Below are 25,048 nucleotides of genomic sequence, written 5' to 3' on the forward strand. Positions count from 1 at the left end.
ACAGAGTAGGCCACACACAGGCCAACATTCCCAACAGCACCATGACCACCAGTGATATCTCCTTGCCTTTCAAAACTACATGGTGGTGGGCGGGCACGGTGGCTCACGCCTGTAATCCCAGCGCTTTGGGAGGCCAAGGCGGGTGGATCACCTGAGGTCAGGAGTTGAAGACCAGCCTGGCCAACATGGTGAAACCCTGTCTCTACTAAAAATACAAAAATTAGCCGGGCATGGTGGCGCATGCCTGTAATCCCAGCTACTCGGGAGGCTGAGGCAGGAGAATTGCTTGAACCTGGGAGGCAGAGGTTGCAGTGAGCCAAGATTGTGCCACTGCATTCCAGCCTGGGGGACAGAGCAAGACTCCATCTCAAAAAAACAAAAACAAACAAACAAAAACATTACACGGAGGGGCACAGCAAGGGAGGGGCAAGGGGAAGATGGAAGGAAGGAAGGAAGCTGATCTCCAGGGCAGGGAGCCATATCCATGTGATGTTCTTTGCCTCTGATAGTTCCCTAACCAGCGTACTCAATCTCACTGAGTTCCAGTAGGGTTGGGGGCCACTGAGGAGCAGCCTGATGCCTGCAAGTTCTTCAATAGGCGGTGAGACAAATGTGTGGCTACCATCCCTGCACAGGGCACAGATGATACATCAACAGCTAGAATGTGTGTCTTCTCTCCTAGGACATACACAGAAAGCGTCCTGACCGTCCTACTTCTTGCCTGGAGGCCTCTTGGACCAGACCTGAAGCCGTCCACTGCCAACTTGCTGTCAATGGCTCAGACATCCCCAAACCCAGGGCTAGGCATGGAACCTCAAGCCAGGCACCAAGTGACTCCACTGAACAAGACTCCACAGACTGCGACAGGCTAGAGAAGAGGGGTCCCAGGAGTGAGATGGTGGGTCTAAACTCACAGGAGCTCTGCTGTCTCTCATTCCCACCAAGAAGCAGAGCCCACCTAGCACAGTGAATGATGCTGACGTGTTCGGGGTTGGTTAGAGAAGGCTGCCCTACCTGTAAATTCCAGCTGAGGCCAAGACCCTCACAGGGGGCAGACTCCAGGGTGCCCATAAAACCTGCAGAGGGCTGGGATGTCACCCAAGTGGCCCAGGGTGCCCATAAAACCTGCAGAGGGCTGGGATGTCACCCAAGTGGCCCCACCTCTGGTTTTTTGTTTTGTTTTGTTTTTGAGACGGAGTCTTGCTCTGTCGCCCAGGCTGGAGTGCAGTGGTGCGATCTCAGCTCACTGCAAGCTCCGCCTCCTGGGTTTACGCCATTCTCCTGCCTCAGCCTCCCAAGTGGCTGGGACTACAGGCGCCCACCACCATGCCTGTCTAATTTTTTGTATTTTTAGTAGAGATGGTGTTTCACCGTGTTATGGTCTCAATCTCCTGACCTCGTGATCCACCTGCCTTGGCCTCCCAAAGTGCTAGGATTACAGGCGTGAGCCACTGCGCCCGGCCCCCACCTCTGGTTTTAATGGATGGTTTCATAATGACTAAGGCTGCTGTGTTGCCCTTGGTGCCCAGTGTCCCGTGAGAAAGATGAGTTAGCTGTCCCCCCGAGGGCTGGGTGGGCAGGATGAACCACTGGGCACAGCTAGAGAGAATGGGATTTGCACGGGGGCAGAGCCAGGAGAGCAAGACTCACAAGTGGGAGCCTGCAACCAGCTCCTCTGCCCACCACACAGTTGCCCTCCAGCTGCCAGTCTGTAGGAAGCAGCTGCTCATGCCTGGGAAGCAGGGCCTCTCCTTCTGGGTGACAGAGAGTGAGGGTCTCTCCCTTGCTTGCCCCAAGTCCCTACCAGCTTCACATCCTACCCTGGGCCGCTGGGGTCTGTCCAAGCTCCACAGCAGGGGGTGCCGTACCACCCCTTCCAATGCCCACTTTTTAGGCTACTGGGTGACCTTGGGCAATGGCCCCCGCCTGGCAGGACAGACCACACCTGCCCACACAGCACAGACATGCAGTGAGGATGAGTGAGGCACACGCACGTGGCAGAACAGGTTTGCGTGGCTGGCAGGCGGGCACAGGCAGCATGGAGTGGGCGATGGGTGGGCAGGCAAGGCTCACCATTAGGTGCACGCTGGAACTCGACTTCCTTTTCTGGACACACCACAGCAAGAGGGAAAGAGAAGGGGAAAGAGGAGGTAAGAAGAGAAGCACAGAGACGCTGCAGGTTAGCGCACCAGCGTGGGCTCTGCATTGGGGAGAAAAGAGCGGAGGGAGACCCGGAGTCCAGCACCAGAGGGTTAAACAGCACATGGACCGACAGGCACTCGCACCCTCCAGACCCTGGGAGGGAAGAACTCTTTTGCGGTCAGGTTCACAGACACAGATTTAGTATCTTCTGAGATGTCTCAGCCTTGCTCAAAAAAAGCCTCTTAAGGAGATTAAGTCACAAGTCTGTGAGGGTAAGTATCATTTTGCTACAAATTTACAGGTCTGGGTTCATAGGGTTAGCTCACCCTGTAATGTTATTTATTTTCTCTCTTTACTAGAACTGTCTGAAATTCAAGTGACCAGCCACCAGGGAAAAAGCAAAAGCTACTACAGACTGTCCTCAGCTCTAATAAAATTTGACTTCTGACTTCACTGCACCCCTACTATGCTTTTTAGATAAAGATGCTGAGCTTTTGAAATTCACCTAGCAGTTAAATGTTGGCCTTCCTTTGTCAGTATAGCCATGCTTGTTTACAATATTTGAATTTTTTATTGCATTTTGCAATTCGTGGAAAATGGAAACACAGGAGTGCCAGTGATTAAAACTACAGTGATCATAAAAATGCAGGGATGTAAGCCACAGAGAATGTTGAAAGCAGTGGTTCCTCAGCCTCAACCAGATGCTCACGAACTTTACGTTCACATGTGAAACAGACGCATCAAGAGGAAGACCATGTGGAACACTAAAAATATATCCCAGAAGATTGTGTTTAAAAAATGAAGGGTAATTATGAAAGTCATCATTAGCTCACTGGGGGTAAGGTCCCCCTGTAATATGTCTGTCTGTCTTTCACCTTTTGCACATTCATTTAACAATGCCCAGCAAACACTGAGGGCTGTTTCAGGTACAGTAAACACAGCTGATAAACTGCTCCTGCCCTCAAGGGGCCAGCATTCTTTAGAAGGCATTTTCAGGATTATTATTATAATCAACGAAAGAGGCTACAAATATTGACAATGGTCCATAATTTAGAATTAGATTTAAAGGAAAAGAAAAACCTAAATATAGTTAGGCCTCTTTTACATTGGCCTTTTATTTATTAATTTTTTTTTTTTTTTTTTTTTTTTTTTAGGGAGTCTCGCTCTGTTGCCCAGGGTGGAGTGCAGTGGTGCCATCTTGGCTCACTGCAACCTCCGCCTCCCGGGTTCAAGCAATTCTCCTGCCTTAGCCTCCTGAGTAGCTGGGATTACAGGCGCCCACCACCATGCCCCGCTAATTTTTTTTGTATTTTTAGTAGAGAGACGGGGTTTCGCCATGTTGGCCAGGCTGGTCTCGAACTCCTGACCTCAGGTGATCCACCTGCCTCGGCCTCCCAAAGTGCTGGAATTACAAGCCTGAGCAACCGCACCCAGCCTTACAGTGGCCTTTTAAATATGCTCAAATATGAGATTTTACTTCTAAAATTATCCCTCAAAAAGAGGGAGTTCCCTTATATTTATATATATAATACAGGTAGCAAGGTGTGTGTGTGTGTGTGTGTGTGTGTGTGTGTGTGTGTGTGTCTATGTGTGTGTGTGTCTCCTTATCCCTTTACCCAACTAAAGTGTTACTGCTTTCAGGAAGGTTCCTATCTTATGTATCTTTACAATTTCCACAGTACCTAGCAACATGCCTTATAGTTAAACGCACACAGGCAACAAAAGTTTGCTGAGTTGAGCTGGGTTTGCTGACTTTGGTTTTTCCCCAGGCTAAAGAAGAGCACAGGTTTCTAACTTGCACTGAATCACGGCAGCGAGAACTCTGCACAGGTACTCACTCACCAGGCCCAGTCTTGGTTCTGGTGATTTTCAGGGGCTTGTTGTCAAAGGCCATTGCAGGATCTTGACTTAAAGCAGATTTTTGACTAATGGGGAATAAGTTCTCAGCCTTCTCCTGGCTGGCTCTCTTTTTCCTAAATTGTCCTGCATAAGAACCTGAGATCACCCTTTTCCAAAGACTGTTTCTCAGGTTAGTGAACATTTTTCAATTTCCTTCTCCATTCAGGGATTTGCCCTTAGCCATGCATAGCTGGGCTCCATCTGAACCAGCACACTACCACATTGTCTAAATGTGAGGTCTTTTTATTATTTTTTTAGAGATAAGGTCTTGCTCTATTGCCCAGGCTGAATTACTGGCATGATCATGGCTCACTGCAGCCTCAACCTCCTGGGCTCAAGGGATCCTCCTGCCTCAGCCTCCTGAGTAGTTAGGACTACAGGTGCACACCACCATGCCTGGCTAAATGTCAGATGATTTCTAAAGAATCATATGTCACTTTTACTTAAAAACTGTATATTTATTTAAAAATTTAAGCTGGAAAAGGGTTCAAACCTCTTTCCCATACTTAATTTAACAAAATAATTCAAATAGTACTTAGGGAAATAACTATAACCTTTCGTTTTTCTTGCTTTCTTTCTTTTTTAAAGATAGGATGGCCATTCTGGCCTGGGACTAGCAGAAGGCACAAGTTGTCCTACACTCTCAGGATCTGAGAGTTTGTGGCCTCTTCAGTCATCCTCACAAGTGGCTCTTACTCTTCCACAGACCCTGGGTCACTGGCATCCACCTTCAAAGAAATCTAAATAGAAGCTAAGTCCCCCAAATCAAGAGCACAAGACAGACTAGCTGCTCAAACCAACGCTAGTATTTTGAACATCTTGCAGAAAGCTTCTGAACAGTGAAAAAGAAATCGCCCTAGGGACACTTAAGCGGTAGGAATTGAGGGAGGGGGAGTTGGGAAGGGAAGATGGGATCTAAAAGAAGAATCCATGATGCTGAAAGCTCAAGACCATCTGAGCTACTTCACAGGCCTCCCTCATAACATTGATCAAAACCTTGACTTTCAGAGAGCCTGGAAAGGTCGAACTCTGCACATCTTGCTTTGTCCTCTCCTTTTCGTTTCTCACCCCTTTGATGCAGCCACAACATAAGTTGTTATTTACCTGTTTCATATTATAAAAGGACTGCAGCCACAATACAAGCAATTTGGAAAACAGAGAAGGGGCATGGGAAAACCACTCATACTCCTAGCAATCTTCCAATCTTTTAAAAAAATGCAATCAGCCGGGCACGGTGGTTCATGCCTGTAATCCTAGCACTTTGGGAGGCCGAGGCGGGCGGATCACAAGGTCAGGAGATCGAGACCAGCCTGGCCAACACAGCAAAACCCCGTCTCTACTAAAAATACAAAAATTAGCCGGGCGTGGTGGCACGCGCCTGTAGTCCCAGCTACTTGGGAGGCTGAGGTTGGAGAATTGTTTGAACCCGCGAGGCGGAGGTTGCAGTGAGCCAAGACCACGCCATTGCACTCCAGCCTGGGTGAGAGTGAGATTCTGTCTAAAAAAAAAAAAAAAGAAAGCAATCTTTTAAGATATCATTATAGGCCAGGCATGGTGGCTCATGCCTGTAACCCCAGCACTTTGGGAGGTCGAGGTGGGCAGATCACCTGAGCTCAGGAGTTCAAGACTAGCCTGGGCAACCCCATCTCTACTAAAAATACAAAAATCAGCCGGGCGTGGTGGCACATGCCCGTATTCCCAGCTACTCAGGAGGCTGAGGTGGAAGAATCACTTAAGCCCGGGAGGCGGAGGTTGCAGTGAGCCGAGATCACACCACTATACTCCAGGCTGGGGGACAGAGTGAGACCCTGTCTCAAAAAACAAAAAAGATATCATTATAAGATATAATAATACAAGCACATTCCTTACCTCTTTTCTTTTTATTTTAATTGAGATGGAGTCTTGCTTATGTTGCCCAGGCTGGACTTCCTGGGCTCAAGCGATCCTCCCACCTCAGCCTCCCAAGTAGCTGGGATTAACAGGCATGAGTTGCCACACCTGGTATTATGCTTTACTTTAAAAAAAAAAAAAAAATAGTATTTAAAAAAAAATTCTGGTAACAGTAGTGCACAATCTAGATGAAAAATGTAGAATACGGAAAAATGTATAAGAAAAAAAGTTTATCAAATTCCCATCACCTGGTGAAGTTACTGCTGACACTTCAGTGGGCTTTCTTCCAGTCCCTATTTTATCCACATATTATATACTGAATAAATATCTACAAGCACGTTTCTTCAAACCAAATTTAGAATGATAGTATATGCACTCCTTTATTTTTTTTTTTAATTTTTCAAGACAGAATCTTGCTCTGTCACCAGGCTGGAGTGCAGTGGCGCGATCTTGACTCACCACAACCTCCGACTCCCTAGTTCAAGCGATTCTCCTGCCTCAGCCTTCCGAGTAGGTGGGATTACAGACATGCACCACCACGCCCAGCTAATTTTTGTATTTTTAGTAGAGATGGGGTTTCACCATGTTGGCCAGGCTGGTCTCGATCTCCTGACCTCGTGATCCGCCTGCCTCGGGCTCCCAAAGGGCTGGGATTACAGGCGTGAGCCACCGTGCCTGGCTTGTCTGTACTCCTTTATATACCACTTTCTTCACTTAATATAAAGCATTTCTGCACTTTATTTTTCACTTAAATCCCTATGGTCATGAAGATTAGTAACTTTTTAATAGTTTATTAAATAGATTTCCCATAATTATTTAGTCATTTATTGGCTTTTAAAAAACCTTTTTATTTTTAAATTTAAAAACATTTTTAAGAGTCGGGGGTCTCATTATGTTGCCCAGCTGGCCTCGAATTCCTGGGCTCAAGCAATTCTCTCCTGCCACAGCCTCCTGAGTAGCTGGGACTACAGGTACGCACCACTGTGTCTGGTTCCTTACTGGCTTTTCAAATTGTCTCCAATCTTTTTTTTTCTTCTTTTTTTTTTTTTTGTTTTTTTTGTTTTAAACAGAGCCTCACTCTGTCACCCAGGCTGGAGTGCAGTGGTGATTGATCCTGGCTCACTGTAACCTCAGCCTCCTGGGCTCAGGCAATCCTCCCACCTCAGCCTCCCAAGTAGCTGGGACTACAGGCACGTACCACCATGCTCGGCTAATTTTTTTTTTTTTTTTTTTTTTTTAGAGATGGGGTCTCACTACATTTCCCAGGCTGGTCTCAAGCTCTTGGGTTCAAGCAGTCCTCCCAACTTGGCCTCACAAAGTGCTGAGATTACAGGCATAAGCCACTGTGCCCAGTCTCCAATCTTTCCACAGCTATAAATAATGTCATGTTCAACATTTTTCTGCTTTTAGCTTTTTCCTATTTTGAATTATTTCTTTAGGAAAACCTCTCAGAAGTAGAATTAACAGGGTAAAAGAGGTAGAAGCATTTTTATGGTTTTGACACACAGGCTGTTTTAGAAAGGACCATTCTGGTTTTCACTATCATCACTAACTAAAGAGTCCAAAAATGGCACCTTGTTTCAATTTGCATTTCTCTGATACTAGTGAGGCTAGAAATGTTTCCACATTTGCTATCCAGTTCTACTTCCTCGTTTTCAGGTTGTCAGTTTATTTTCTTTGATCATCTATCTTCCTTTTTTTTTTTTTTGAGATGGAGTCTTGCTCTGTCCCCCAGGCTGGAGTGCAGTGGCGCAATCCCGGCTCACAGCAACCTCTGCCCCGCCAGGTTCAAGTGATTCCCCTGCCTCAGCCTCCCGAGTAGCTGGGACTACGGGCATGCACCATCACACCTGGCTACTTTTTGTATTTTTAGCAGAGATGGGGTTTCACCATGTTGGCCAGGCTGGTCTCAAACTCCTGGCCTCAACTGGTCGGCCCGCCTCAGCCTCCCAAAGTGCTGGGATTACAGATGTGAGCCACCGCACCTAGCCTATCTACTGGGTTTTTTTTTTTTTTTTGAGACGGAGTCACACTCTATCGCCCAGGATGGAGTGCAGTGGCACAATCTCAGCTCACTGCAAGCTCCACCTCCTGGGTTCACGCCATTCTCCTGCCTCAGCCTCCCAAGTAGCTGGGACTACAGGTGCCCGCCACCACGCCCGGCTAATTTTTTGTATTTTTAGTAGAGACGGGGTTTCACCGTGTTAGCCAGGATGGTCTCGATCTCCTGACCTCGTGGTCTGCCCGCCTAGGCCTCCCAAAGTGCTGGGATTACAGGCATGAGCCATCACGCCCAGCCTCTACTGGGTTTTAATAGGGATTATTTGTTACAGAAACTCTTTCAATAAAAATATTAACCCCTCCCATCACAACTGCTGTGAATATGCGGTTGGCCTTTTAATTTTGGGTGATCATTGGCCTCTGGTTCCCACCATGATATTGAAGCTCTTTTCTCAAAAGAATGTGGCATAAAACTCATTTACTGAGCACATGTCAGGGTCAGACACACAACACATTGCAGGGCTAGGTTCCCCACGCATGTCCCCATTTAGAGCCTTTACCTAATGATGTGTCTGCCCAGCCCTCATCCTCAGGGTTCCTGGGAGAGCTGCTGCTGCTGTACACGTCTGTTTTTCCCCTACCTCTCTGTCCTTCCTCTGTTTCCTTTGCCGACTCTTGTTCCAGCCCTTTCTTAACACATAACCCCGAAATTTTGCCTTTACCAGACTCTTAAACCTTCATGTGCTTTGGATTCATGAAAGTGATTTTTTTTTTTTTTTTTTTGAGACGGAGTCTCACTCTGTTGCCCAGGCTGGGGTGCAGTGGCGCAATCTCTGCTCACTGCAAGCTCCGCCTCCCGGGTTCACGCCATTCTCCTGCCTCAGCCTCTCCGAGTAGCTGGGACTACAGGCGCCCACCACGACGCCCGGCTAATTTTTTGTATTTTTAGTAGAGATGGGGTTTCACCGTGGTCTCGATCTCCTGACCTCGTGATTCGCCCACCTCGGCCTCCCAAAGTGCTGGGATTACAAGCTTGAGCCACCGCGCCCGGCCTAAAAGTGTTTTTAAAATTCACAGATTCTGCCTCCCAGCCAAGGCCTCCAGAATATGAATTCCAAGCTGGGCCCTGGATGTGCATGGTTTGAGCTGGCTCCTTGGGCTAATCTTACATGGCTGCACATGACCTTCATCTTTGAGACCAGTATTATCTAGAAAGTTTGGCTAGAAACCTGTTCCGTAGTGGTGCCTTTTCCATCCTCTCCCCTCCACCTCAGCAGTCACTGCTTTATCTCAGGTCTCATTTTATGCAATTGCTCTTCCCTTCAGCCATAAAGAAGGTACTGAAGTTCCCAGAATCACCATGCTGTTTCAACCTCATGTATCTTCACATGCGCTCTTCCCTCTGCCTGGAATATCCCTCCCCTCCTGTCTCCTCCTTAACCCAGCAAAATCCAGCTACTCTCTCAAGCTCAATTCCTGGGCTGTCTCCTTCCGGAAGATTCCTGTCCTTGTTTGGATGTTTATCTGTCTGTTCCCGCAGCACCTGCCAGGTGCACCCTCCCTGAGACCTTAGCAGACTCCATAGAACCAGTAGCTGCCTTGTGTCTCTCCCACTGTAAACACCTTAAAAGGTAGATTAAGTTTTGCCTTCCCAACTCCTGGGGGCACAGCAGGTTATCTTTTTTTTTTTTTTTTTTTTTTTTTTGAGGCAGGGTTTCACTCTGTCACCCAGGCTGGAGACTGTAGTGACTTGATCTTGGCTCACCGCAGGCTCGAACTCCCTGGGCTTAGGCAGTTCTCTCACCTCAGCCTCCCAAGTAGCTGTGACTACAGATGCACACCACTATGCCCAGTTAATTTTTTTTTTTTTTTTCACAGACAAGGTTTTGCCCAGGCTGGTCTTGAACTCCTGGACTCAAGCAATCCTCTTGCCTCAGCATCCCAAAATGCTGGAATTACAGGAGTGAAGCCACCGCACCCAGCTTGCCAAATCATTTCTATCAGCACTCTCACCAGAGCTTCCCTGCTCAGTGGCCTATGGTATTTCCCATGGTCTGACACAGAAACTTCCAATTCTGCCCGATAAGACTGATCCAACCATATTTTTGACATCCCTCTACCACACACCCTGTGTTCTCACTGGGCAGAGAACATCAATATGTATAAGAGAACCCATACAAATATAATTAGTTTTTTTTAAGTTACAGAAATGGCACATTGTTTTCTTTTCTCTTTTCTTTTTTCTTTTATTTTCAGATGGAGTCTTGCTCTGTCACCCAGGCTGGAGTGCAATGGCGCAATCTTGGCTCACTGCAACCTCCGCCTCCCGGGTTCAATCCATTCTCCTGCCTCAGCCTCCCGAGTAGCTGGGATTACAGGCACCGGCCATTATGACTGGCTAATTTTTGTATTTTTGTAGAGATGGAGTTTCACCAGGTTGGCCAGGCTGGTCTTGAATTCCTGACCTCAGGTGATCCACCCGCCTTAGCCTCCCAAAGTGCTAGGATTACAGGAGTGAGCCACCAAGCCTGACCCATATTTTCAATTTAAAGAAAACATATAGCAGAAAAGTAAAACTGCAAAGTGAGTCTCACCTATGTCCCTCCAGCTTTCTCCAGTACGCTGTCTCCAATGAGCTTCCTGGACTAAACCATCTCACGTGGGTCCACTAGCAGTGCTCAGCTGACTCCAGGTGCGGCACCCTTCCTATGGCGACTGAAAGCCACACCCCCTCTTACACCTCTGTTGTGTACCCCTCAGAACAGAATGCTGCATGGACATCTGACTGACAGGTACTTATTAAACACTCTCTCTAACTAAACCTGCCCCTTTTCCTCACCTGGCTCCATCCATCTAGCTCAGGGGCAGAGCTTGGGGACTGCACAATGCCCCCAGCTCCATGTCAGAGGGTGTGCGCGGAGCCCAAGCTCTCCTGCGAGGGGCGGAAGGACACAGAAGCAGGCATGCAGAGAATGAGGGAAAGAGGAGGGAGTGGGGAGGGAACGGGGCATGTGTGTGTATCTCAGCTGTTGACGCAAGATCTTGGGAAAAGGCCCAGTGAAAATCTAGTCTAGAGTGTAAGCTGGGAGGCTTCAAGATAGCATGAGCTCCTACCCAATGCCCTAGCCCCAGGATCCTTTCTGCCCCCAAAGCATCTACAGAATGTCTTGGGCCCTGTGGGTAGCCCCAGTCACCTCTCCTCTACCTTGGCCAAGCAGCCATTCCCAGCAGGGCTCCTGATGGGTCCCAGGTCCCTCCTCTTGCCCCAGTCCCATGGGAAAAGCTCCCTCACCCAGTGGGAACAAGCCATGATCCACCATGGCCTTTGCCTCTTTCTGAGGAGCCTATGCGTCAAGAAAGCTCGAGGTTGTTGCACTCAGTGGGATCTGAAAGTGTTGTAGACAGAAGGAAAAAGACCAAAAGGAGAGTGGTTTCAGGTTCCAAGCCCTATACCCTGCCTGAATCACTCAGGCAAACTTGGCTTTCATTTGATTAAAAGGATTTGTGCTCTAAAAAGGAAAAAAAGAAAGATAACCAAATGACCTAAAAAACCCAGAGTCAAGCCCTGGAGATGAAGCATCCGTGTTGAAGTCAGATTCCGGATTCAGCTCTGGTATAAACTATGATTTGGATCACTTCCCCTGAGTCATTCCCTTCCAGCTAGGGCCAGGAAAAATACCTCCCTACTTCCCTCTCAGGCCAGCAGAACCTTCTGTTCTGAGCACAAAGGCATCTGGTTTAAAGCAGACTAGCAAGGATAGGAAGATTCCCTGGGAAAGGGGGAACCAGGTGCCAAGAATTCTCATAGTGACTGTGGGGAGAAAGAGGCCAGTCTGTTCAGAGGCTGGAGACACTTACCTTGACACCGCCATCTGACTTCTTGTTCAATAGACTTTTGGCAGCTGTGAAAACAAAGAGGAAAATAAAGTCTCCTGCATTGTACCCTCTCCCCAACCTGAAGTCCGGCAGCCAGATCCACAAGAGAGTGCTGTGTCTGACAAGGGGCCAAGGGTCTCCCGAAACCCCCAAAAGAGGCACTTCCTATAGCCTCTCAGTAAGAAGGGGATCTCGAGTGGCGTCAGAGCCCTCAGGGTGGCACCTCAGGATCTCCTCTGCGTGGAAGAGGGCATGGATGCACGACACTTAGAGGAGAAACCATGCTCAGTACTGGAGCTGCCTGGGGCACTGGGGACTCTGCCTTTGACAGCTTCCACCCAGGCCTGGAAGCAGAGTGCCAGGGTGAAAGAGTGAGGGCTCCATCCCTAGGTGCCATGGAAGTTCTCTGGATGGCCAAACTGCAAGGATGCAAGACATCTTCTGAGTGTTCTCAAGAAGCAGAGTGTTACAGTTCACACAGGAGACCGGAGGACAGACAGACACAGACACAGAAACCAGGACCACCTACAGGAGGGTTTTGCCAGGGGGTTGAAGCCTTCACTGGGCAGGTCCTCACCAGGTTCACTGGGTCCTAGCTGCCACCCTTTCCCCAGTGTCCACTCTCTGGACCTGTGAGCAGGAAGGACTCGGCAGAATAATGAGCTGTCAAACAGATTCTAGCCAGGCATGGGGTGACGCTCCAGGGTGAGGAGCTCTGTGCCAGAAGGCTGGTGACACCAGCTGGCCACAAAAGGCCACAGGAAGGCAGCAGACAGTGGGGAGGAGAGTCTGGGAGGCACAGGGAGATGGAATCAGCCCAACTGTCTGATACACCTGGACTGCCTGCCCTGGGTTTGTATCTTGGTTCCACCACTTGCCAGCTGTGTGACCTTTGGTGAGTTACTTAACCTCTCTGAGCCTCAATTTCTTTATCTATAAAATGGGATAAAGTAGGGCCGACATCACAAAACAGTGGTGGGAATCTGGTGGGATTATGCATGAAAAGCACTTAGCAGAGTGCCTGGCATATAGCAAGTACTCAGTAAGTGTCCACCATCGTTGTCACTATTGCTGCCACCCTCCTGCCCTTTGGGTAGCCATTCCTCCCCAGGCTGTGTTCCATCTCTCTCCAGTGAGAACAGGAGTCCTTCCATTACAAGAATTCTGACTCCAGAAAAAGACCTTTGATCTTATCTTGTCGTGCTGGGTTTGAATGTTGTTTTTTAAATGTGTTGACTCCTGTGCCTGACCTCCTACTAAGTGCTTTCCATTCACCAGCCAGCTCTCAACGCTGGTTGCCCATTAGGATCACCTGGGAGCTTAAAAAAAGCGTACTACCTATCCTATCCCCGAGGGTCTGATTTTATTGTCTGGGGGTGGGGTCCTGGCATTAGGACTTCTTATGAGCTCCCAGGTAACGGCTGTACTGCACAGGTAGGGCTGAGAGCCTTCGACAGGGTGATCTTAAGCACCACCACGTTATTTATCATCCCCATTGGAGAGGTGAGGACATTAAGGCTGGGACAGCTGGTGTGACTCGCTCAGGGTGTGGCAGGGCTAGGATCTGAACCCGGAAACAGCTGGCTCTGAGGCTTCTGCACTCTGGAGCCTTTCAGACCTGGAGGCCTGCAAGCACCAAACTTCACAATTTTGAGGAGTGCGGCTCCTCTGTGGGGTCTTAAACAGTGCTGCAGAAATCTAGTCCTAGCACCGGGCAGCTCAGGGCAATGCCCAGCACTGTCTCTGAGGGCCCACTGTTGGCTGCAGCCCTCCCAGGGCATTGGGCTCTTGGAAAGGCTCCCGCTGCCCGGCTCCATGCCCCCAGGCTACTGCCCCCTGAGAGTTGGCAAGCGCCCAGCATGCATGGCTGGTTAGGGGGCTCCGTAACAACGATGCGCTCGCAGATGCCAAGTTAGGTAGTCCGTCTGGCATGCCCATCTCAGCCCGCAAGCATGGGACTCGCCTCCCTGGTGAGTGGGCCCGGCATGCTGGCCCTCCTGGTGGGGTGGCAGGGGGCCGAGGCAGGCGGTCGGGGAGGACTCATGCCACGTACCTTGCCCGGCCAGGCCGGCGGCGCTCGCGGCAGGCGAGGCGGGGGCGGAGCTCTGCCTGCCAACTGAGGGGATACAGTCTCTCAGTGCACAGAGCCCCGCAAAGCCACGGGGACGTCAGCAGCGAGCATGCCCCAGCGCGAGGCGCAGCCCAGGCGGCGTGGCCAAGCCAGCCGAGCTGGGGGAGCGGAGCGCCAGGGGCAGGCCGAGGAGGTAGGCGCAGCCAGCCCTGCAGCAGTCTGGGGGCCTGGGAGGACCGGGCTGGGCCAGGGCATTGGGAACACTGCGTCCCCACCAGATGGAGAGGGCTGCAGTGCCTGTCTCATGACCCCCTCCGGGGGAGGGTCCACAGCGAAATGCCTGAGCCGGTGAGAGGTGCCCCTTCTGAGGTAGCCCGGCCCTAGCTTAAGGCTGTGATGAAACGCCCTCCCTTCAAGTCCTTCCCTCCCTAGAAGCCAAATGAGCCCACGATGAGAGAGCCGGGGGTGCAGAGCAGCCCTCTCCCCTCTCTACATCCCACACACTAGAGGGACAGGCGTGGGGGGCCCAGGGAGGGTCTGTGGCCCTTGTGCAGCTAAGTTTACTGGTGGGCCCCAGCGCCATGGCCCCCAGCCCCTCAGAGACACAGGTCCCTGTCTTAAGGGAGGTAGCCGGGAGAGGCAGCGTTCTCAGTCTGTGTGTCACAGTGTGCTGAGGTGAAAGGTGACCAAGAAATAAGCCCCGAGAAAGAAAACAAACGCTGCTGAAGCAATACACTCTGGAGGCCCCGATTCGCTGTTAGCCAAACTGCTAGAGTCCAGGATAAGCCACATCTCCTACTGGGGGTCAACTCAAAAAACAGCCCTAGAGAAACACACGGGTGCCCTTCCCTCTCGATTGCATCCATAGACACCTCTTTCTGCAGAAGCTTCTGGACAAACTCTGTCCTCACCTGTCCCAGAGTCAGGGCAGAAGAGGCCATCCTGGAATGCTTGCAGCATTGTTTGTCTCCTCTGACCCAAGGCAAAGTGAGATCAAAGGCCAGTCTAGGTCTGGCCAATAAGAACAGGAGGCTCTACAGGGATGAATAAAATGCTTTGCCCTAACACCCGATTTCCTGAAACCAGGACACCAGTTTCCTGAAATGGAGGGGGAGGCTGACGTGGAGGCCCGGGCCACAAGACAGGGCCCTTGCTATTGACTGGCTGGGCTAAAAGAGAAGCAGCAGCCTGTCTTCACATTTCTTCAACTCAGAGGGGAGAGAGGACAGAGCTTCGCTGTAGGGGCAGCACAGAAACACCCTTAAATGTCCTCTGGAAAGGCTCGTAGACCCAGAAAGTAGAAGCTGCGTCATTAAAGCACAAGAAGCAAGCGTGGGACTACAGTCGCAACTCCACCGGAGGCAGCCAGCCACGCTTCCCCGTTCCCATCTGCGAGAGGTGGATCCACACCACAGTATGCCCATCGTGGGTACCCACGACACAAGATCAAGCCCCAAACCAGGGTCAAAGGAGAAGGCCTGAAGCAGGGCACCACCAGCCCCGGGCTCACTATCCAGCCCTGGCCTTCCGGAGCTCCATGGCTCTCAGGCTACACCATGAAGCCCTAGGCTCCCTGCCTGCAGCATCCTCACAGCCAAGGCCCTGGGGTTACCTGGAGCCAGTGCAGGCGAGCCCATCAGGATGGGTACTCAGAAGTGGCTCCCACTGAGTGGTGGCTTAGGCTCCCACACAACCCCCTTTCCATGGTGGTGCAGAGGGGAAGCAGGGGAGGGAGTCTTATTATGGGAAGGAGAAGGGGGGTCTTGAACCAAAACAGTGAGGCAAGGGGTTAGAGGGAGGGAGGACGGGGGGAGATGGCAAGCTGGGTAGAGCACTCTCTGTCTTCAGTCTCGACATTAATCTTTTCCTCACAAAAAAACCACTGTGCTTCCCAATTGAAGGCAAACAATAATAGGGGCTGGGGTGAGGGTGGGGGCAAGAGGGGAGTGGAGTGTCTTGCATCTTAAAAAGAAATGTCAAGTGTGATTTACAAATTATTGGTCCCACCTCTCCCAATTCTTTATGCAAATTTAAGCAAGTTCCTTTCCCTCTCTCCTGCTGGTCTTTATTTCTTCACTTCTATAGCTAGTATCACAGGGAATATTTTAAGCACAAGTCGCCACAAAAGGTTTAAACATCTGGAATAATTTCTATTAGTCATCTCCACTTGGGACAAAATGAAGTAAGAGATCGCCCCAGCAGGCAAATGAATGGTGGCAATTTGGCAATTGAGAAGACTGGCTATACCTCATCTCTCTTTTCTTCCCCCAGGACATTCTCCAAGATCCCAGAATGGCTAAAATCTGTAAAGTGCTGAGAGTCTTCAGAGAGTTAAATAAGAATCCAGAGAAACAAGGTACATAGCAAGCTGGGCAGGCTACTCCTTGGGAAGTTCTAGGAAACAGAATTCACAAATGTGAGTCCAGCCCCCTGAATCTCAGAAGCAGGACTCAGCAGCAGCAGCAGCCCCTCAAAACAGGATCCTCACTCGCCCTGGTCAAGGTGTGGCCCAGGATGCCGAGGAAACCCAGCGGTGCCCAGGATGGCAACAGCCCACTCCTGATGCACTCACCTCGGCATAAGCAAAGTACACAGCCGGGAAAACATACCTGAGAAGTTCCTGGAGACAAGCATGGTCGTGAGGATGGCACCCTGGGGAAAGAGGAAGGTCCTGTGAATTCACTGAGACCCTAGAAAAGGGCAGGCTGGTCTCAGGCAAAGGCAGGTCCTGGCTAGAGCCTGAAGACATCAGGCCTCTGGGCCCCCTCCCCTGCGACATGTACAACCTTCAGAGCCCAGCTCCAGCCAGGAGGGAGCTTCCTTCTGAAATGGGGCAGGAGCCACACTGGAGCAAGGCATGATGTCAAGGAGGCTGGCAGCCCAGAAACGACACTCACCTTCAGTTTTCTCCGGGCGTTGAACTTGCGCAAACACTCCACAGTCTCCTGACGATGCATCATGGATGCCACTGTGGATCGTTGCTAGAAACCAAACAGATAGGCTGTGAGCCCCAGCCCAGATCCTCTGTGCCTCCCACAGTCCTGGCACCGATACCATGCCCAGGACAGGGTCATGCACTCAGCCACCCCAGAGTTGCTCTGAAGATGAAATGAGGTCACAGATGTGAAAACACTTTTAGAATAAAAGCACTACCCCAAACTCAAGGTTACATAAGGACAACATGAACGTGAGCACGCCGTAATGGATGCTAGATGGGCTGCTGAGAGACCGTCCTATTCTTCCTTGGGAAACAGAGGCTACGGAACAGGAGAGTACCCTGGGGGCTGCAATCCTCATTCAGTTACTCCTTAGGCAGCTGTTTACTGAGCACCTACTGCATTCCAGGTGCTCGGCAGCGAGAGAACAGCAGGGTTCCTGCTCTCTACAGAGGACATTCCTTCCTTCCAAGAGCCCCTCTCAGTACACCCCCAGCAAGGTCCTGAATGAAGCCGTGATCTCAGAAGCTAAGGATCGTCACCTTGAAGCATCAATTCTTTTTTTTTTTTTTTTTTTTAAATTTTTTTTTTTTATTATACTTTAGGGTTTTAGGGTACATGTGCACAATGTGCAGGTTTGTTACATATGTATCCATGTGCCATGTTGATTTCCTGCACCCATTAACTCATCATTTAGCATTAGGTGTATCTCCTATGAAGCATCAATTCTTTTCATCATTCTGGATGTAATTTTTTTTTTTTTTTTTTGCAACGGAGTCTCGCTTTATCGGTCAGGCTGGAGTGCAGTGGTGCGATCTCGGCTCACCGTAGCCTCCGCCTTCCAGGTTCTCCTGTCTTGGCCTCCCGAGTAGCTGGGATTACAGGCACATCCCACCACACCCAGCTAATTTTTGTATTTTTAGTAGAGACGGGGTTGGCCATGTTGGCCAGGCTGGTGGTTTCGGACTCCTGACCTCAAGTGATCTGCTCACTTCGGCCTCCCAGAGTGCTGGGATTACAGGTGTGAGGCACTGTGCCCGGCCTTTTTTGGATGGAAATTTGTCTTCAGTGTATTTACTGCTAACTTCCTGGCCTCCTTAAACAGAGTCCACGGGACATAGTCTACACTTCCTCAATGACTCAGTTGTCAATACCAGCATCATTATGTAATTTCAGAATATAGTGATGTCCTCAGGGGCTCAAGACACACAGGACTGCAGAGGGTCGGGCCTGCAAAAATGACCCCAGAACAGAATATTTCCCCCATTCTTGGGTGCTTGTTTCAGGTTGCTTGCCCTCTCCCCTTGCTGTTGCTGTCTTCACCAGCCTGTCAGAAAAACAAATCCTGGCACCTGCAGCCAGGTGCCCACAACACTAAGGGGCCTCCTTGCATCCTTTCCCTCACCCTTGGCCCACTCTTTCCAGGTCCGGAGGCAACTCTCCCCACCTTCTCTACCTTCCCCAAGTCTCTCATTTCACCTCCTCCTCGGTGTAAATTTCTCCAAAAGCAAAATGAGAGGTCATCAGCAAGAACCCCTTTCAGCTCAGACTTCCACTCACAAGCCGATCTTCACCTGCCTCCACCCTAATAGGAGTCTCAGGGGGATCACGCCTCATGCCCTGGGTGGAGCCCTTGCCCTTGGCTCAGGATCCCCCTCTCTTTTTCTGCTGTCCAAACCTTTACTTCCTCAATTAGCCAGGATCTTCAACTCTTTCCTCTGGACTAGATTCTTCTCTATAGATTACAGTTAAGCCTCTCCTTAAACAAAAAAAAAATTTTTTTTTTGAAACAGCATCTCACTCTGTTGCCCAGGCTGGAGTGCAGTAGCACAATCACGGCTTACTGCAGCCTCCACCTCTCTAGGCTCAGGTGATCCTCTCATCTCAGCCTCCCAAGTAGCTAAGGCACACGCTACCACAACCAGCTAATTTTTAAAGTGTTTTTTGTAGAGATGGGGTTTTGCCATGTTGCCCAGGCTGGTCTCAAACTTCCGGGCTCAAGTGATCCACCCACCTTCGTCTCCCAAAGTGCTGGGACTATAGGTGTGAGCCACCGCTCCTGACCAATATAATCTTTAAAAAGAAATTTTTTTTTTTTTAGAGGCAGGGTCTCCCTCTGTCACCCAGGCTGGAATGGAGTGTCATTATCTCGGCTCACTGCAACCTCCACCTCCTGGGTTCTAGTGATTCTCATGCCTCAGCCTCCCAAGTAGCTGGGATTATAGGTGTGTACCAACATACCCAGCTAATTTTTTGTATTTTTAGTAGAGATGGAGTTTCACTATGTTGGCCAGGCTGGTCTCAAACTCCTGGCCTCAAGTGATCACCCGCTTTGGCCTCCCAAAGTGCTGGGATTACAGGTGTGAGCCTTACATTAAAAGCTCCCCTGGCCCATCCTAATCTAAGTAGCACCATTTATTTCCCACCTCAATGCCTAGCTCCCCATGCCCCTCCTCACCCTCACTCCCTCTTCATCTCACTGAAAACAGGGTTCCATCTTTCTCTCCACTGTCTCAGTGAAATGATGAAACAATGGCATCTAATGGTCAGAGCCAGGGGATTCTTCCCCAACTTAATCAGGGACTCTTCTGCATCTGATTCCTGACACTGAGACCCCCTGTTTCTTAGCTTCTGGGTCTTCTGGAAGGTCTCACTCTCAGTGCCCTTTCTGGGCCCCTTAACTCTCCCTGTCATTAAATGCTGGTGTGTAGTGGCCGTCTCTTCTCTACTACAGCCAATACAAGCTCACCGTAAGAACTCAACCTGCATAGGAACAGGCACATCTATAGCATAGGAAGAGGCTATTTCTACAGCCTCACTATCAACTACACAGAAATGACTACAACCTGGATTTCCAATTTTTAGCTTCTTTTCTAATCTCTAGGACCATATTTCTAACCACCCACTGAATGTGTCTGGCTGGAGGTTGCCAGACACCATACTCAGTAGGCACAAAATGAAAACCATCGTCTTGGCCGGGCGCAGTGGCTCATGCCTGTAATCCCAGCACTTTGGGAAGCCAAGGCGGGTGGATCACGAGGTCAGGAGATCGAGACCATCCTGACTAACACGGTGAAACCCCATCTCTATTAAAAATACAAAAAATTAGCCGGGTGTGGTGGCGGGCACCTGTAGTCCCAGCTACTCGGGAGGCTGAGGCAGGAGAATGGTGTGAACCCGGAAGGCGGAGCTTGCAGTGAGCCGAGACCGTGCCACTGCACTCCGGCCTGGGCGACAGAGCGAGGCTCCATCTCAAAAAAAAAAAAAAAAAGAGAAAACCATCATCTTGTCTCACAAGCAAGCTCCTCCTCTGGTTTTCTTCTGGGTCAGTGAGGGTACAACTCTCCACTCAGGGACCAACTTGAAACCTGGCCTCTCTCTTCTTTGATCCCCCAAATCCAACTGGAGATAATTAAATCCTCTAGGTTCTCTCAAATATCTCTTGAATTTCAACACATTGCACGTTCCCCCATCCTTACCCTCTGCTGAGACTTCACCTGGTCTTGCTTAGACTATTACGACTATTAAAAAAGCTTCCTGAGCTCTCTGTCTCCAGCCCTTTTCTTTTAAAAATTTTCAATTCCCTTCTTTTTTTTTTTTTAAAGAGGTGGGGTCTGACCATCTTTCCCAGGCTGGAGTACAATGACTATTCACAGGTGCAATCATAGCTCACTGCAGCCTCAAACTCCTGGGCTTATGATTCTCCTGCCTCAGCATCCCCAGCAGCTGAGACTACAGGCACATGCCACCATGCCTGGCAATTCATTTTCTACACAACTTCCAAAGTGTTCTTAAATGCAAATTTCATTCCTTCTCTAAAACCCTTAAATGATTCCCTATGTTTTCAGAATAAAATCCAAACTCCTTAGGCAGAAACTTGTATGTCAGGGAATCTTTTGCCTCATTCTCTTGCATTCTGATATTTGCAGCCTCATCAACAACCAAACAACTCAACATTCCTTCAGCTCACCAGTTTCCCATAACCTCTCACTGTGCTAAACTCTGTCTGCAGGTTAATGTTCTGAGGACCTCATTATTTGCCAAGAACAAGGACAGGGGTGTCACCTCCTCCATGCAGCCTTCACTAACCCCACCACCCACCAGGAACAGTAGAAGCTCCTGTACTCTCATTAGATTCTTATACCTACTTGTCACATTGTAACATGACTGCCTGTTTGAGTGCCTATCTCCCTAGATGATCTTTGGGGGCAGGGACCATGCCTCATTCATCTTTGTATCTCCAGCACCCAGACAGTGACCAGCACCAAAGAGGTATTCAATAAACACAGAATGGACAGATAATGCCTCGTGGTTGTCAAGATGCCTAACTCTACCAAATCCTCTTCTTTGTCTGAAAGTAGGTATTTCAGCTTGAAAGAATTGTGTTTGAAAACAGAGTACGTCGACCCACACTGAGAGCCTAGAGGACTCTCCTAGGACTTTAGCGCAGAAGCTTTATGCCTCAGCTTTTATGCTTTTAATTATCAGAGACCCCTTCTGTTGATTTGTTGGATCTTGGTCACTGCTCCAGTGGAGTTGAGATCTGAGTATGAACCCCAGCTTGGGAATTCACTTTGGGTTTTGCCAGCTGCTTTCTATCACCGGCTACCTGGAGTCCGCAAGGGTCAACCTGAGCCCTCATCCAAGAACAGAACCAATCCCAGCCTGACAGCCATGAGTGGGGGAGAGAGGAGTAGCGGCCCACCAGCCCCGTCAGCCTCCCGAGTCTCCCTGGTGACATTTATTGACTCTGGCCCTCAACAGTCCTCTGCCCGCCTGCTCAGTTATTGCTTGGGGCCCAGAATGAATCTCTGCTGGTAAGAAGGAGGGGGTGGTGCCGCAGAAGGCTGACACCCCTGGGCTCCTTGGCCACTGGCAAAGACACTTACACAGACCCACGGGTGCTTGAGAGCCTGGTCAGCCGTGATGCGCTTTGCTGGGTTTATGGTCAGCATCTGGTTGATCAAGTTCTTGGCTTCAGGAGTTACCGTATCCCATTCTGGTGATGGGAACTAAGGAGCAGGAATAGGGAGAAGAAGAATATGATTGGTGAGCTTCACACCCTGAAACACTGGCTCTGTCTTCAACTCAACTACTGTAATTGGGATACTCTGTGGTATCTAAAGCTGTGACTGGCAGAGTTGGAAAAGCCCTGGGGCTATCCCAGAACCTGTGTCAACTTAAAGACTGGGAAAGACAGACAGAACAGTCATGTTTAGAATGCCAGAACATCAGATCAGAGCAGGAAGGGGACTCCAACATTCTCTGGTTTAAGCCCAGCTCTCTACTTAGGAGGGAACAGAGGCTCAGCAATGTGCCCAAGGTACCACTGCAGTGGAGGGAGTCTCTAGGCCTTTTGTCCCTGTGTTACACAGCACACCAATGAGGCCGCTCCATTCTTTGCAAGTAAAGATCAAAGGACTTCAGTGGGCTCCTCAATTTTAGTTATGAAAAAGGCTGTGCAAAAGAAAGTTGCTCCCTGGGACATAGTGTGGCAAGAATTGGGCCCTGGATGCCCATCCCTGGGTCCTCAAAGTCCCCTGACACCCCCTGTATCACGTGACACACTAAACAAGCCTGCTCCCTTGGACAGAGCCCGAGGAGCAGGACATCTGCCCTTCCTGGCCTGGCTGCCCGGCTCTCTGGTCCTTACATCATAGGCTCCAGCCTTGATCTGCTGATACAGCTTGTGCTGATCCTCATCCCAGAAGGGAGGATAGCCCACGAGGAGGATATACAGGATGACCCCTACGAGACAGAACACACAGGTCATGGGGGTCAGTCGCCTACTTCCCTGAGGAACCAAGAAAAACCATGCAGGGCTCAGAGCCACCTAGAAAGGCAGGGGCCATACCAGAGTCAGAAGTGGATGCCAGCCGATAATGCTATGCTACTAGCCCCTCCTGCTATGCCTCACACTTCCCGTCACCAAGTCACACCAGGGATTTCTTTAGGCACAACCCATCCTCTAAGGCGTGGGAAAATCCCTCTCCAAGAAGGATACAGTGTCATCCCAGAAGTACTCAGGGAGGAGGGTGTGATGGGAACAGCCATCCCAGGGGCAAACACCGTAATTTCACATACACCAGGCACGTGAGTGACCCGTAAGGAATAGTGATGCCTCTTTCTTGCCATCATCGAAAGTTGAGGGCCCTTAACAGCGAAAAGCTGAGAGCGTGGAATGGGCTTACCGCAGGCCCAGATATCCACAGGCTTTCCATAGGGATCTTTCCTCAAGACCTCAGGGGACAAGTAACCTGGGGTGCCAGCAAAACCTGTAGCAGAAGAGAGGGCAGAGGCATACTGAACCCGCTTTCTCTCTCGTTAAATCCACACCAGTCATTTCCCCCAAGTCCCATCTCATTCCTGCTGCTTTTGCTACATAAACTCTCAGCACATGGGCAGCAAGAGCTGACAGGCTGGGCTTCTTGTAGCACCTGGAATCTGAACCAGAGGGCAAAGCCGTATGCCTACCAGGAACTCCAGCTCCTTCCCAGAGGCAGCAAGAAAGCAGTGCTGACAACAGCTAGACTTGCTGTACTGAGTCATGTACGGCCAAGCGAGATCTCTGTACCCTCCCACCCTCCGCCAGTCTCTGAGGAGGCCAGGACCATTAAGGGTCTGGCTTCTAGTTCATAGAGGAGGGCAGACCAGGAAGAGGAGGAAGGGCGGGGGCTGCATTCCGGGAAGACAGGGTCACCCTTACCAAACCAAGCCTGCTGCTCTCCCTGTACTTCGATGGCTAGGCCAAAATCAGCCAGCTTGACAGCGGCACCCTTGCATTTACTCGCCAACAGCAGGTTCTCAGGCTGCAGAAGAAACACAGAGAACCCTGTGAGCACCCACCCTGCAGCCCAGAGGAAGCCTAGTTTGGGCCTATGCAGTACCACTATCTGGTACCAGGTGGCGCCAACACTTCATGAGCAGAGGCAAGGAGGGGAACCTGGGTAGTACCTTCAGGTCCCTGTGGACGATGTCATGCTGGTGGATGTGGTTAACACTCTCCAGAATCTGATGTATACAGTGGCTAAAAAAGCAGAAGGAAAAGAAATGTTAGTGCAGGGTTAAACCACCTCATCCACATCCACAACCACATGCTGCAGACTAAGGCATGTGACAAGGGGCCATGGATTCACAGAGAATTACTTAACGGCCACTGGAACCTTAGACCCTGCACATCATCTTGTTCAACCTATTTAAAGAAAGAGGAAACCGAGGCCCAGGCAGATTCAATGGTTTTTCTAGGATCACCACTACAACGGGTTCACCTCACCCCCTTTTGACTGGAAAGGTCTAACAACCAATTCATTTCCAAGAGATCAGGAGACAGCCCAGAATCCTGAGGAAGAAGAGACCATCCAATCCCTTCCTTCTTTCTCTTTCTCCATATAGTAACTCTGTTCTTGGAGAAGAGGCTTGTGCTGGCAACTTAGGAAGGAGAGTCCAACTAAACAACCTAAGCTACTTTTGGCGGTGGGTGCACTCATTCATTTCCCTAAATGTTTATTGAGTGCCTAGGATATGAAGATGGACAAGACCCAATAGCTGCCCTGAGGTCCGGCATCCAGTAAGGCAGCTAAAACAAGTACATAGATACCTTTAAGAAACAATGTACTTAAGAGCTTCCAAACAGGGCATTTGAGGAGCACTTCTGATGATTTTGCATAGAGAAAAAAACCCAAAGTTATTTTATTATTTTATTTTTGAGACAGGGTCTCACTCTGTTGCCTGGGTTAGAGTGCAATGTTGTGAACACAGCTCACCGCAGCCTTGACCTCCTGGGCTCAAGCAATCTTCCCACTTCAAACTCCCCAGTAGCTGGGACCACAAGCATAAGCCACCGTGCCCAGCTAATTTTTGTATTTTTTGTAGAGATAAGGTCTCACCATGTTGCCTAGGCTGGTCTCGAACTCCTGAGCTCAAGTGATCCACCCACCTTGGCCTCTCAGTGTTGGGATTACAAGCGTGAGCCACTGCACCCAGCCACAGTCACACACGTAAATCAGACTGTCCACATTGCAAACCATCCTGCCATCCCTGTCATCAAACTCCTGACAGGGAGCCGGGGCAGTCTAGAGCAGTGGTTTTCAACTGGGAATGAATTTGCCGCCGCCCCCCCCACCCCCACCACAGGGGACATTTGGCAATGCCTAGAGAAATTTCTGGTTGTCACAACTGGAGGAGGGGTGCTCCCAGCATTTGGTGGGCAGAGGCCAAGGATGCTTCTAAATGT

The 25,048-nt window shown here is 49.9% G+C and overlaps 1 protein-coding gene across 22 annotated transcripts in view; it reads right to left on the bottom strand.

Annotated features, from left to right (window-relative positions):
• The window catches only part of CAMK2G (calcium/calmodulin dependent protein kinase II gamma), a 62,470-nt gene that overhangs the window by 13,385 nt on the left and 24,037 nt on the right, over window positions 1-25,048 (bottom strand). For 10 of the 22 annotated variants that reach the window (XM_032140392.3, XM_032140414.3, XM_032140479.3 and 7 more), the window contains 8 exons: window positions 23,770-23,842; window positions 23,522-23,624; window positions 23,007-23,090; window positions 22,469-22,563; window positions 21,705-21,827; window positions 16,777-16,860; window positions 16,489-16,531; window positions 11,791-11,834 (listed from right to left, as the gene is read on the bottom strand). In XM_032140392.3, coding sequence (XP_031996283.1) covers window positions 11,791-11,834; window positions 16,489-16,531; window positions 16,777-16,860; window positions 21,705-21,827; window positions 22,469-22,563; window positions 23,007-23,090; window positions 23,522-23,624; window positions 23,770-23,842 — 649 coding nt within the window. Of the gene's footprint in view, window positions 1-2,073; window positions 2,107-11,790; window positions 11,835-13,861; window positions 13,925-16,488; window positions 16,532-16,776; window positions 16,861-21,704; window positions 21,828-22,468; window positions 22,564-23,006; window positions 23,091-23,521; window positions 23,625-23,769; window positions 23,843-25,048 lie in introns of all 22 variants that reach the window. The other 12 variants (XM_032140357.3, XM_032140386.3, XM_032140341.3 and 9 more) reach the window with 3 other exon arrangements.

This window comes from Hylobates moloch, unplaced genomic scaffold (genome assembly GCF_009828535.3).
Source record: "Hylobates moloch isolate HMO894 unplaced genomic scaffold, HMol_V3 SCAFFOLD_3, whole genome shotgun sequence".
NCBI classification, from domain to species: Eukaryota; Metazoa; Chordata; class Mammalia; order Primates; family Hylobatidae; genus Hylobates; species Hylobates moloch.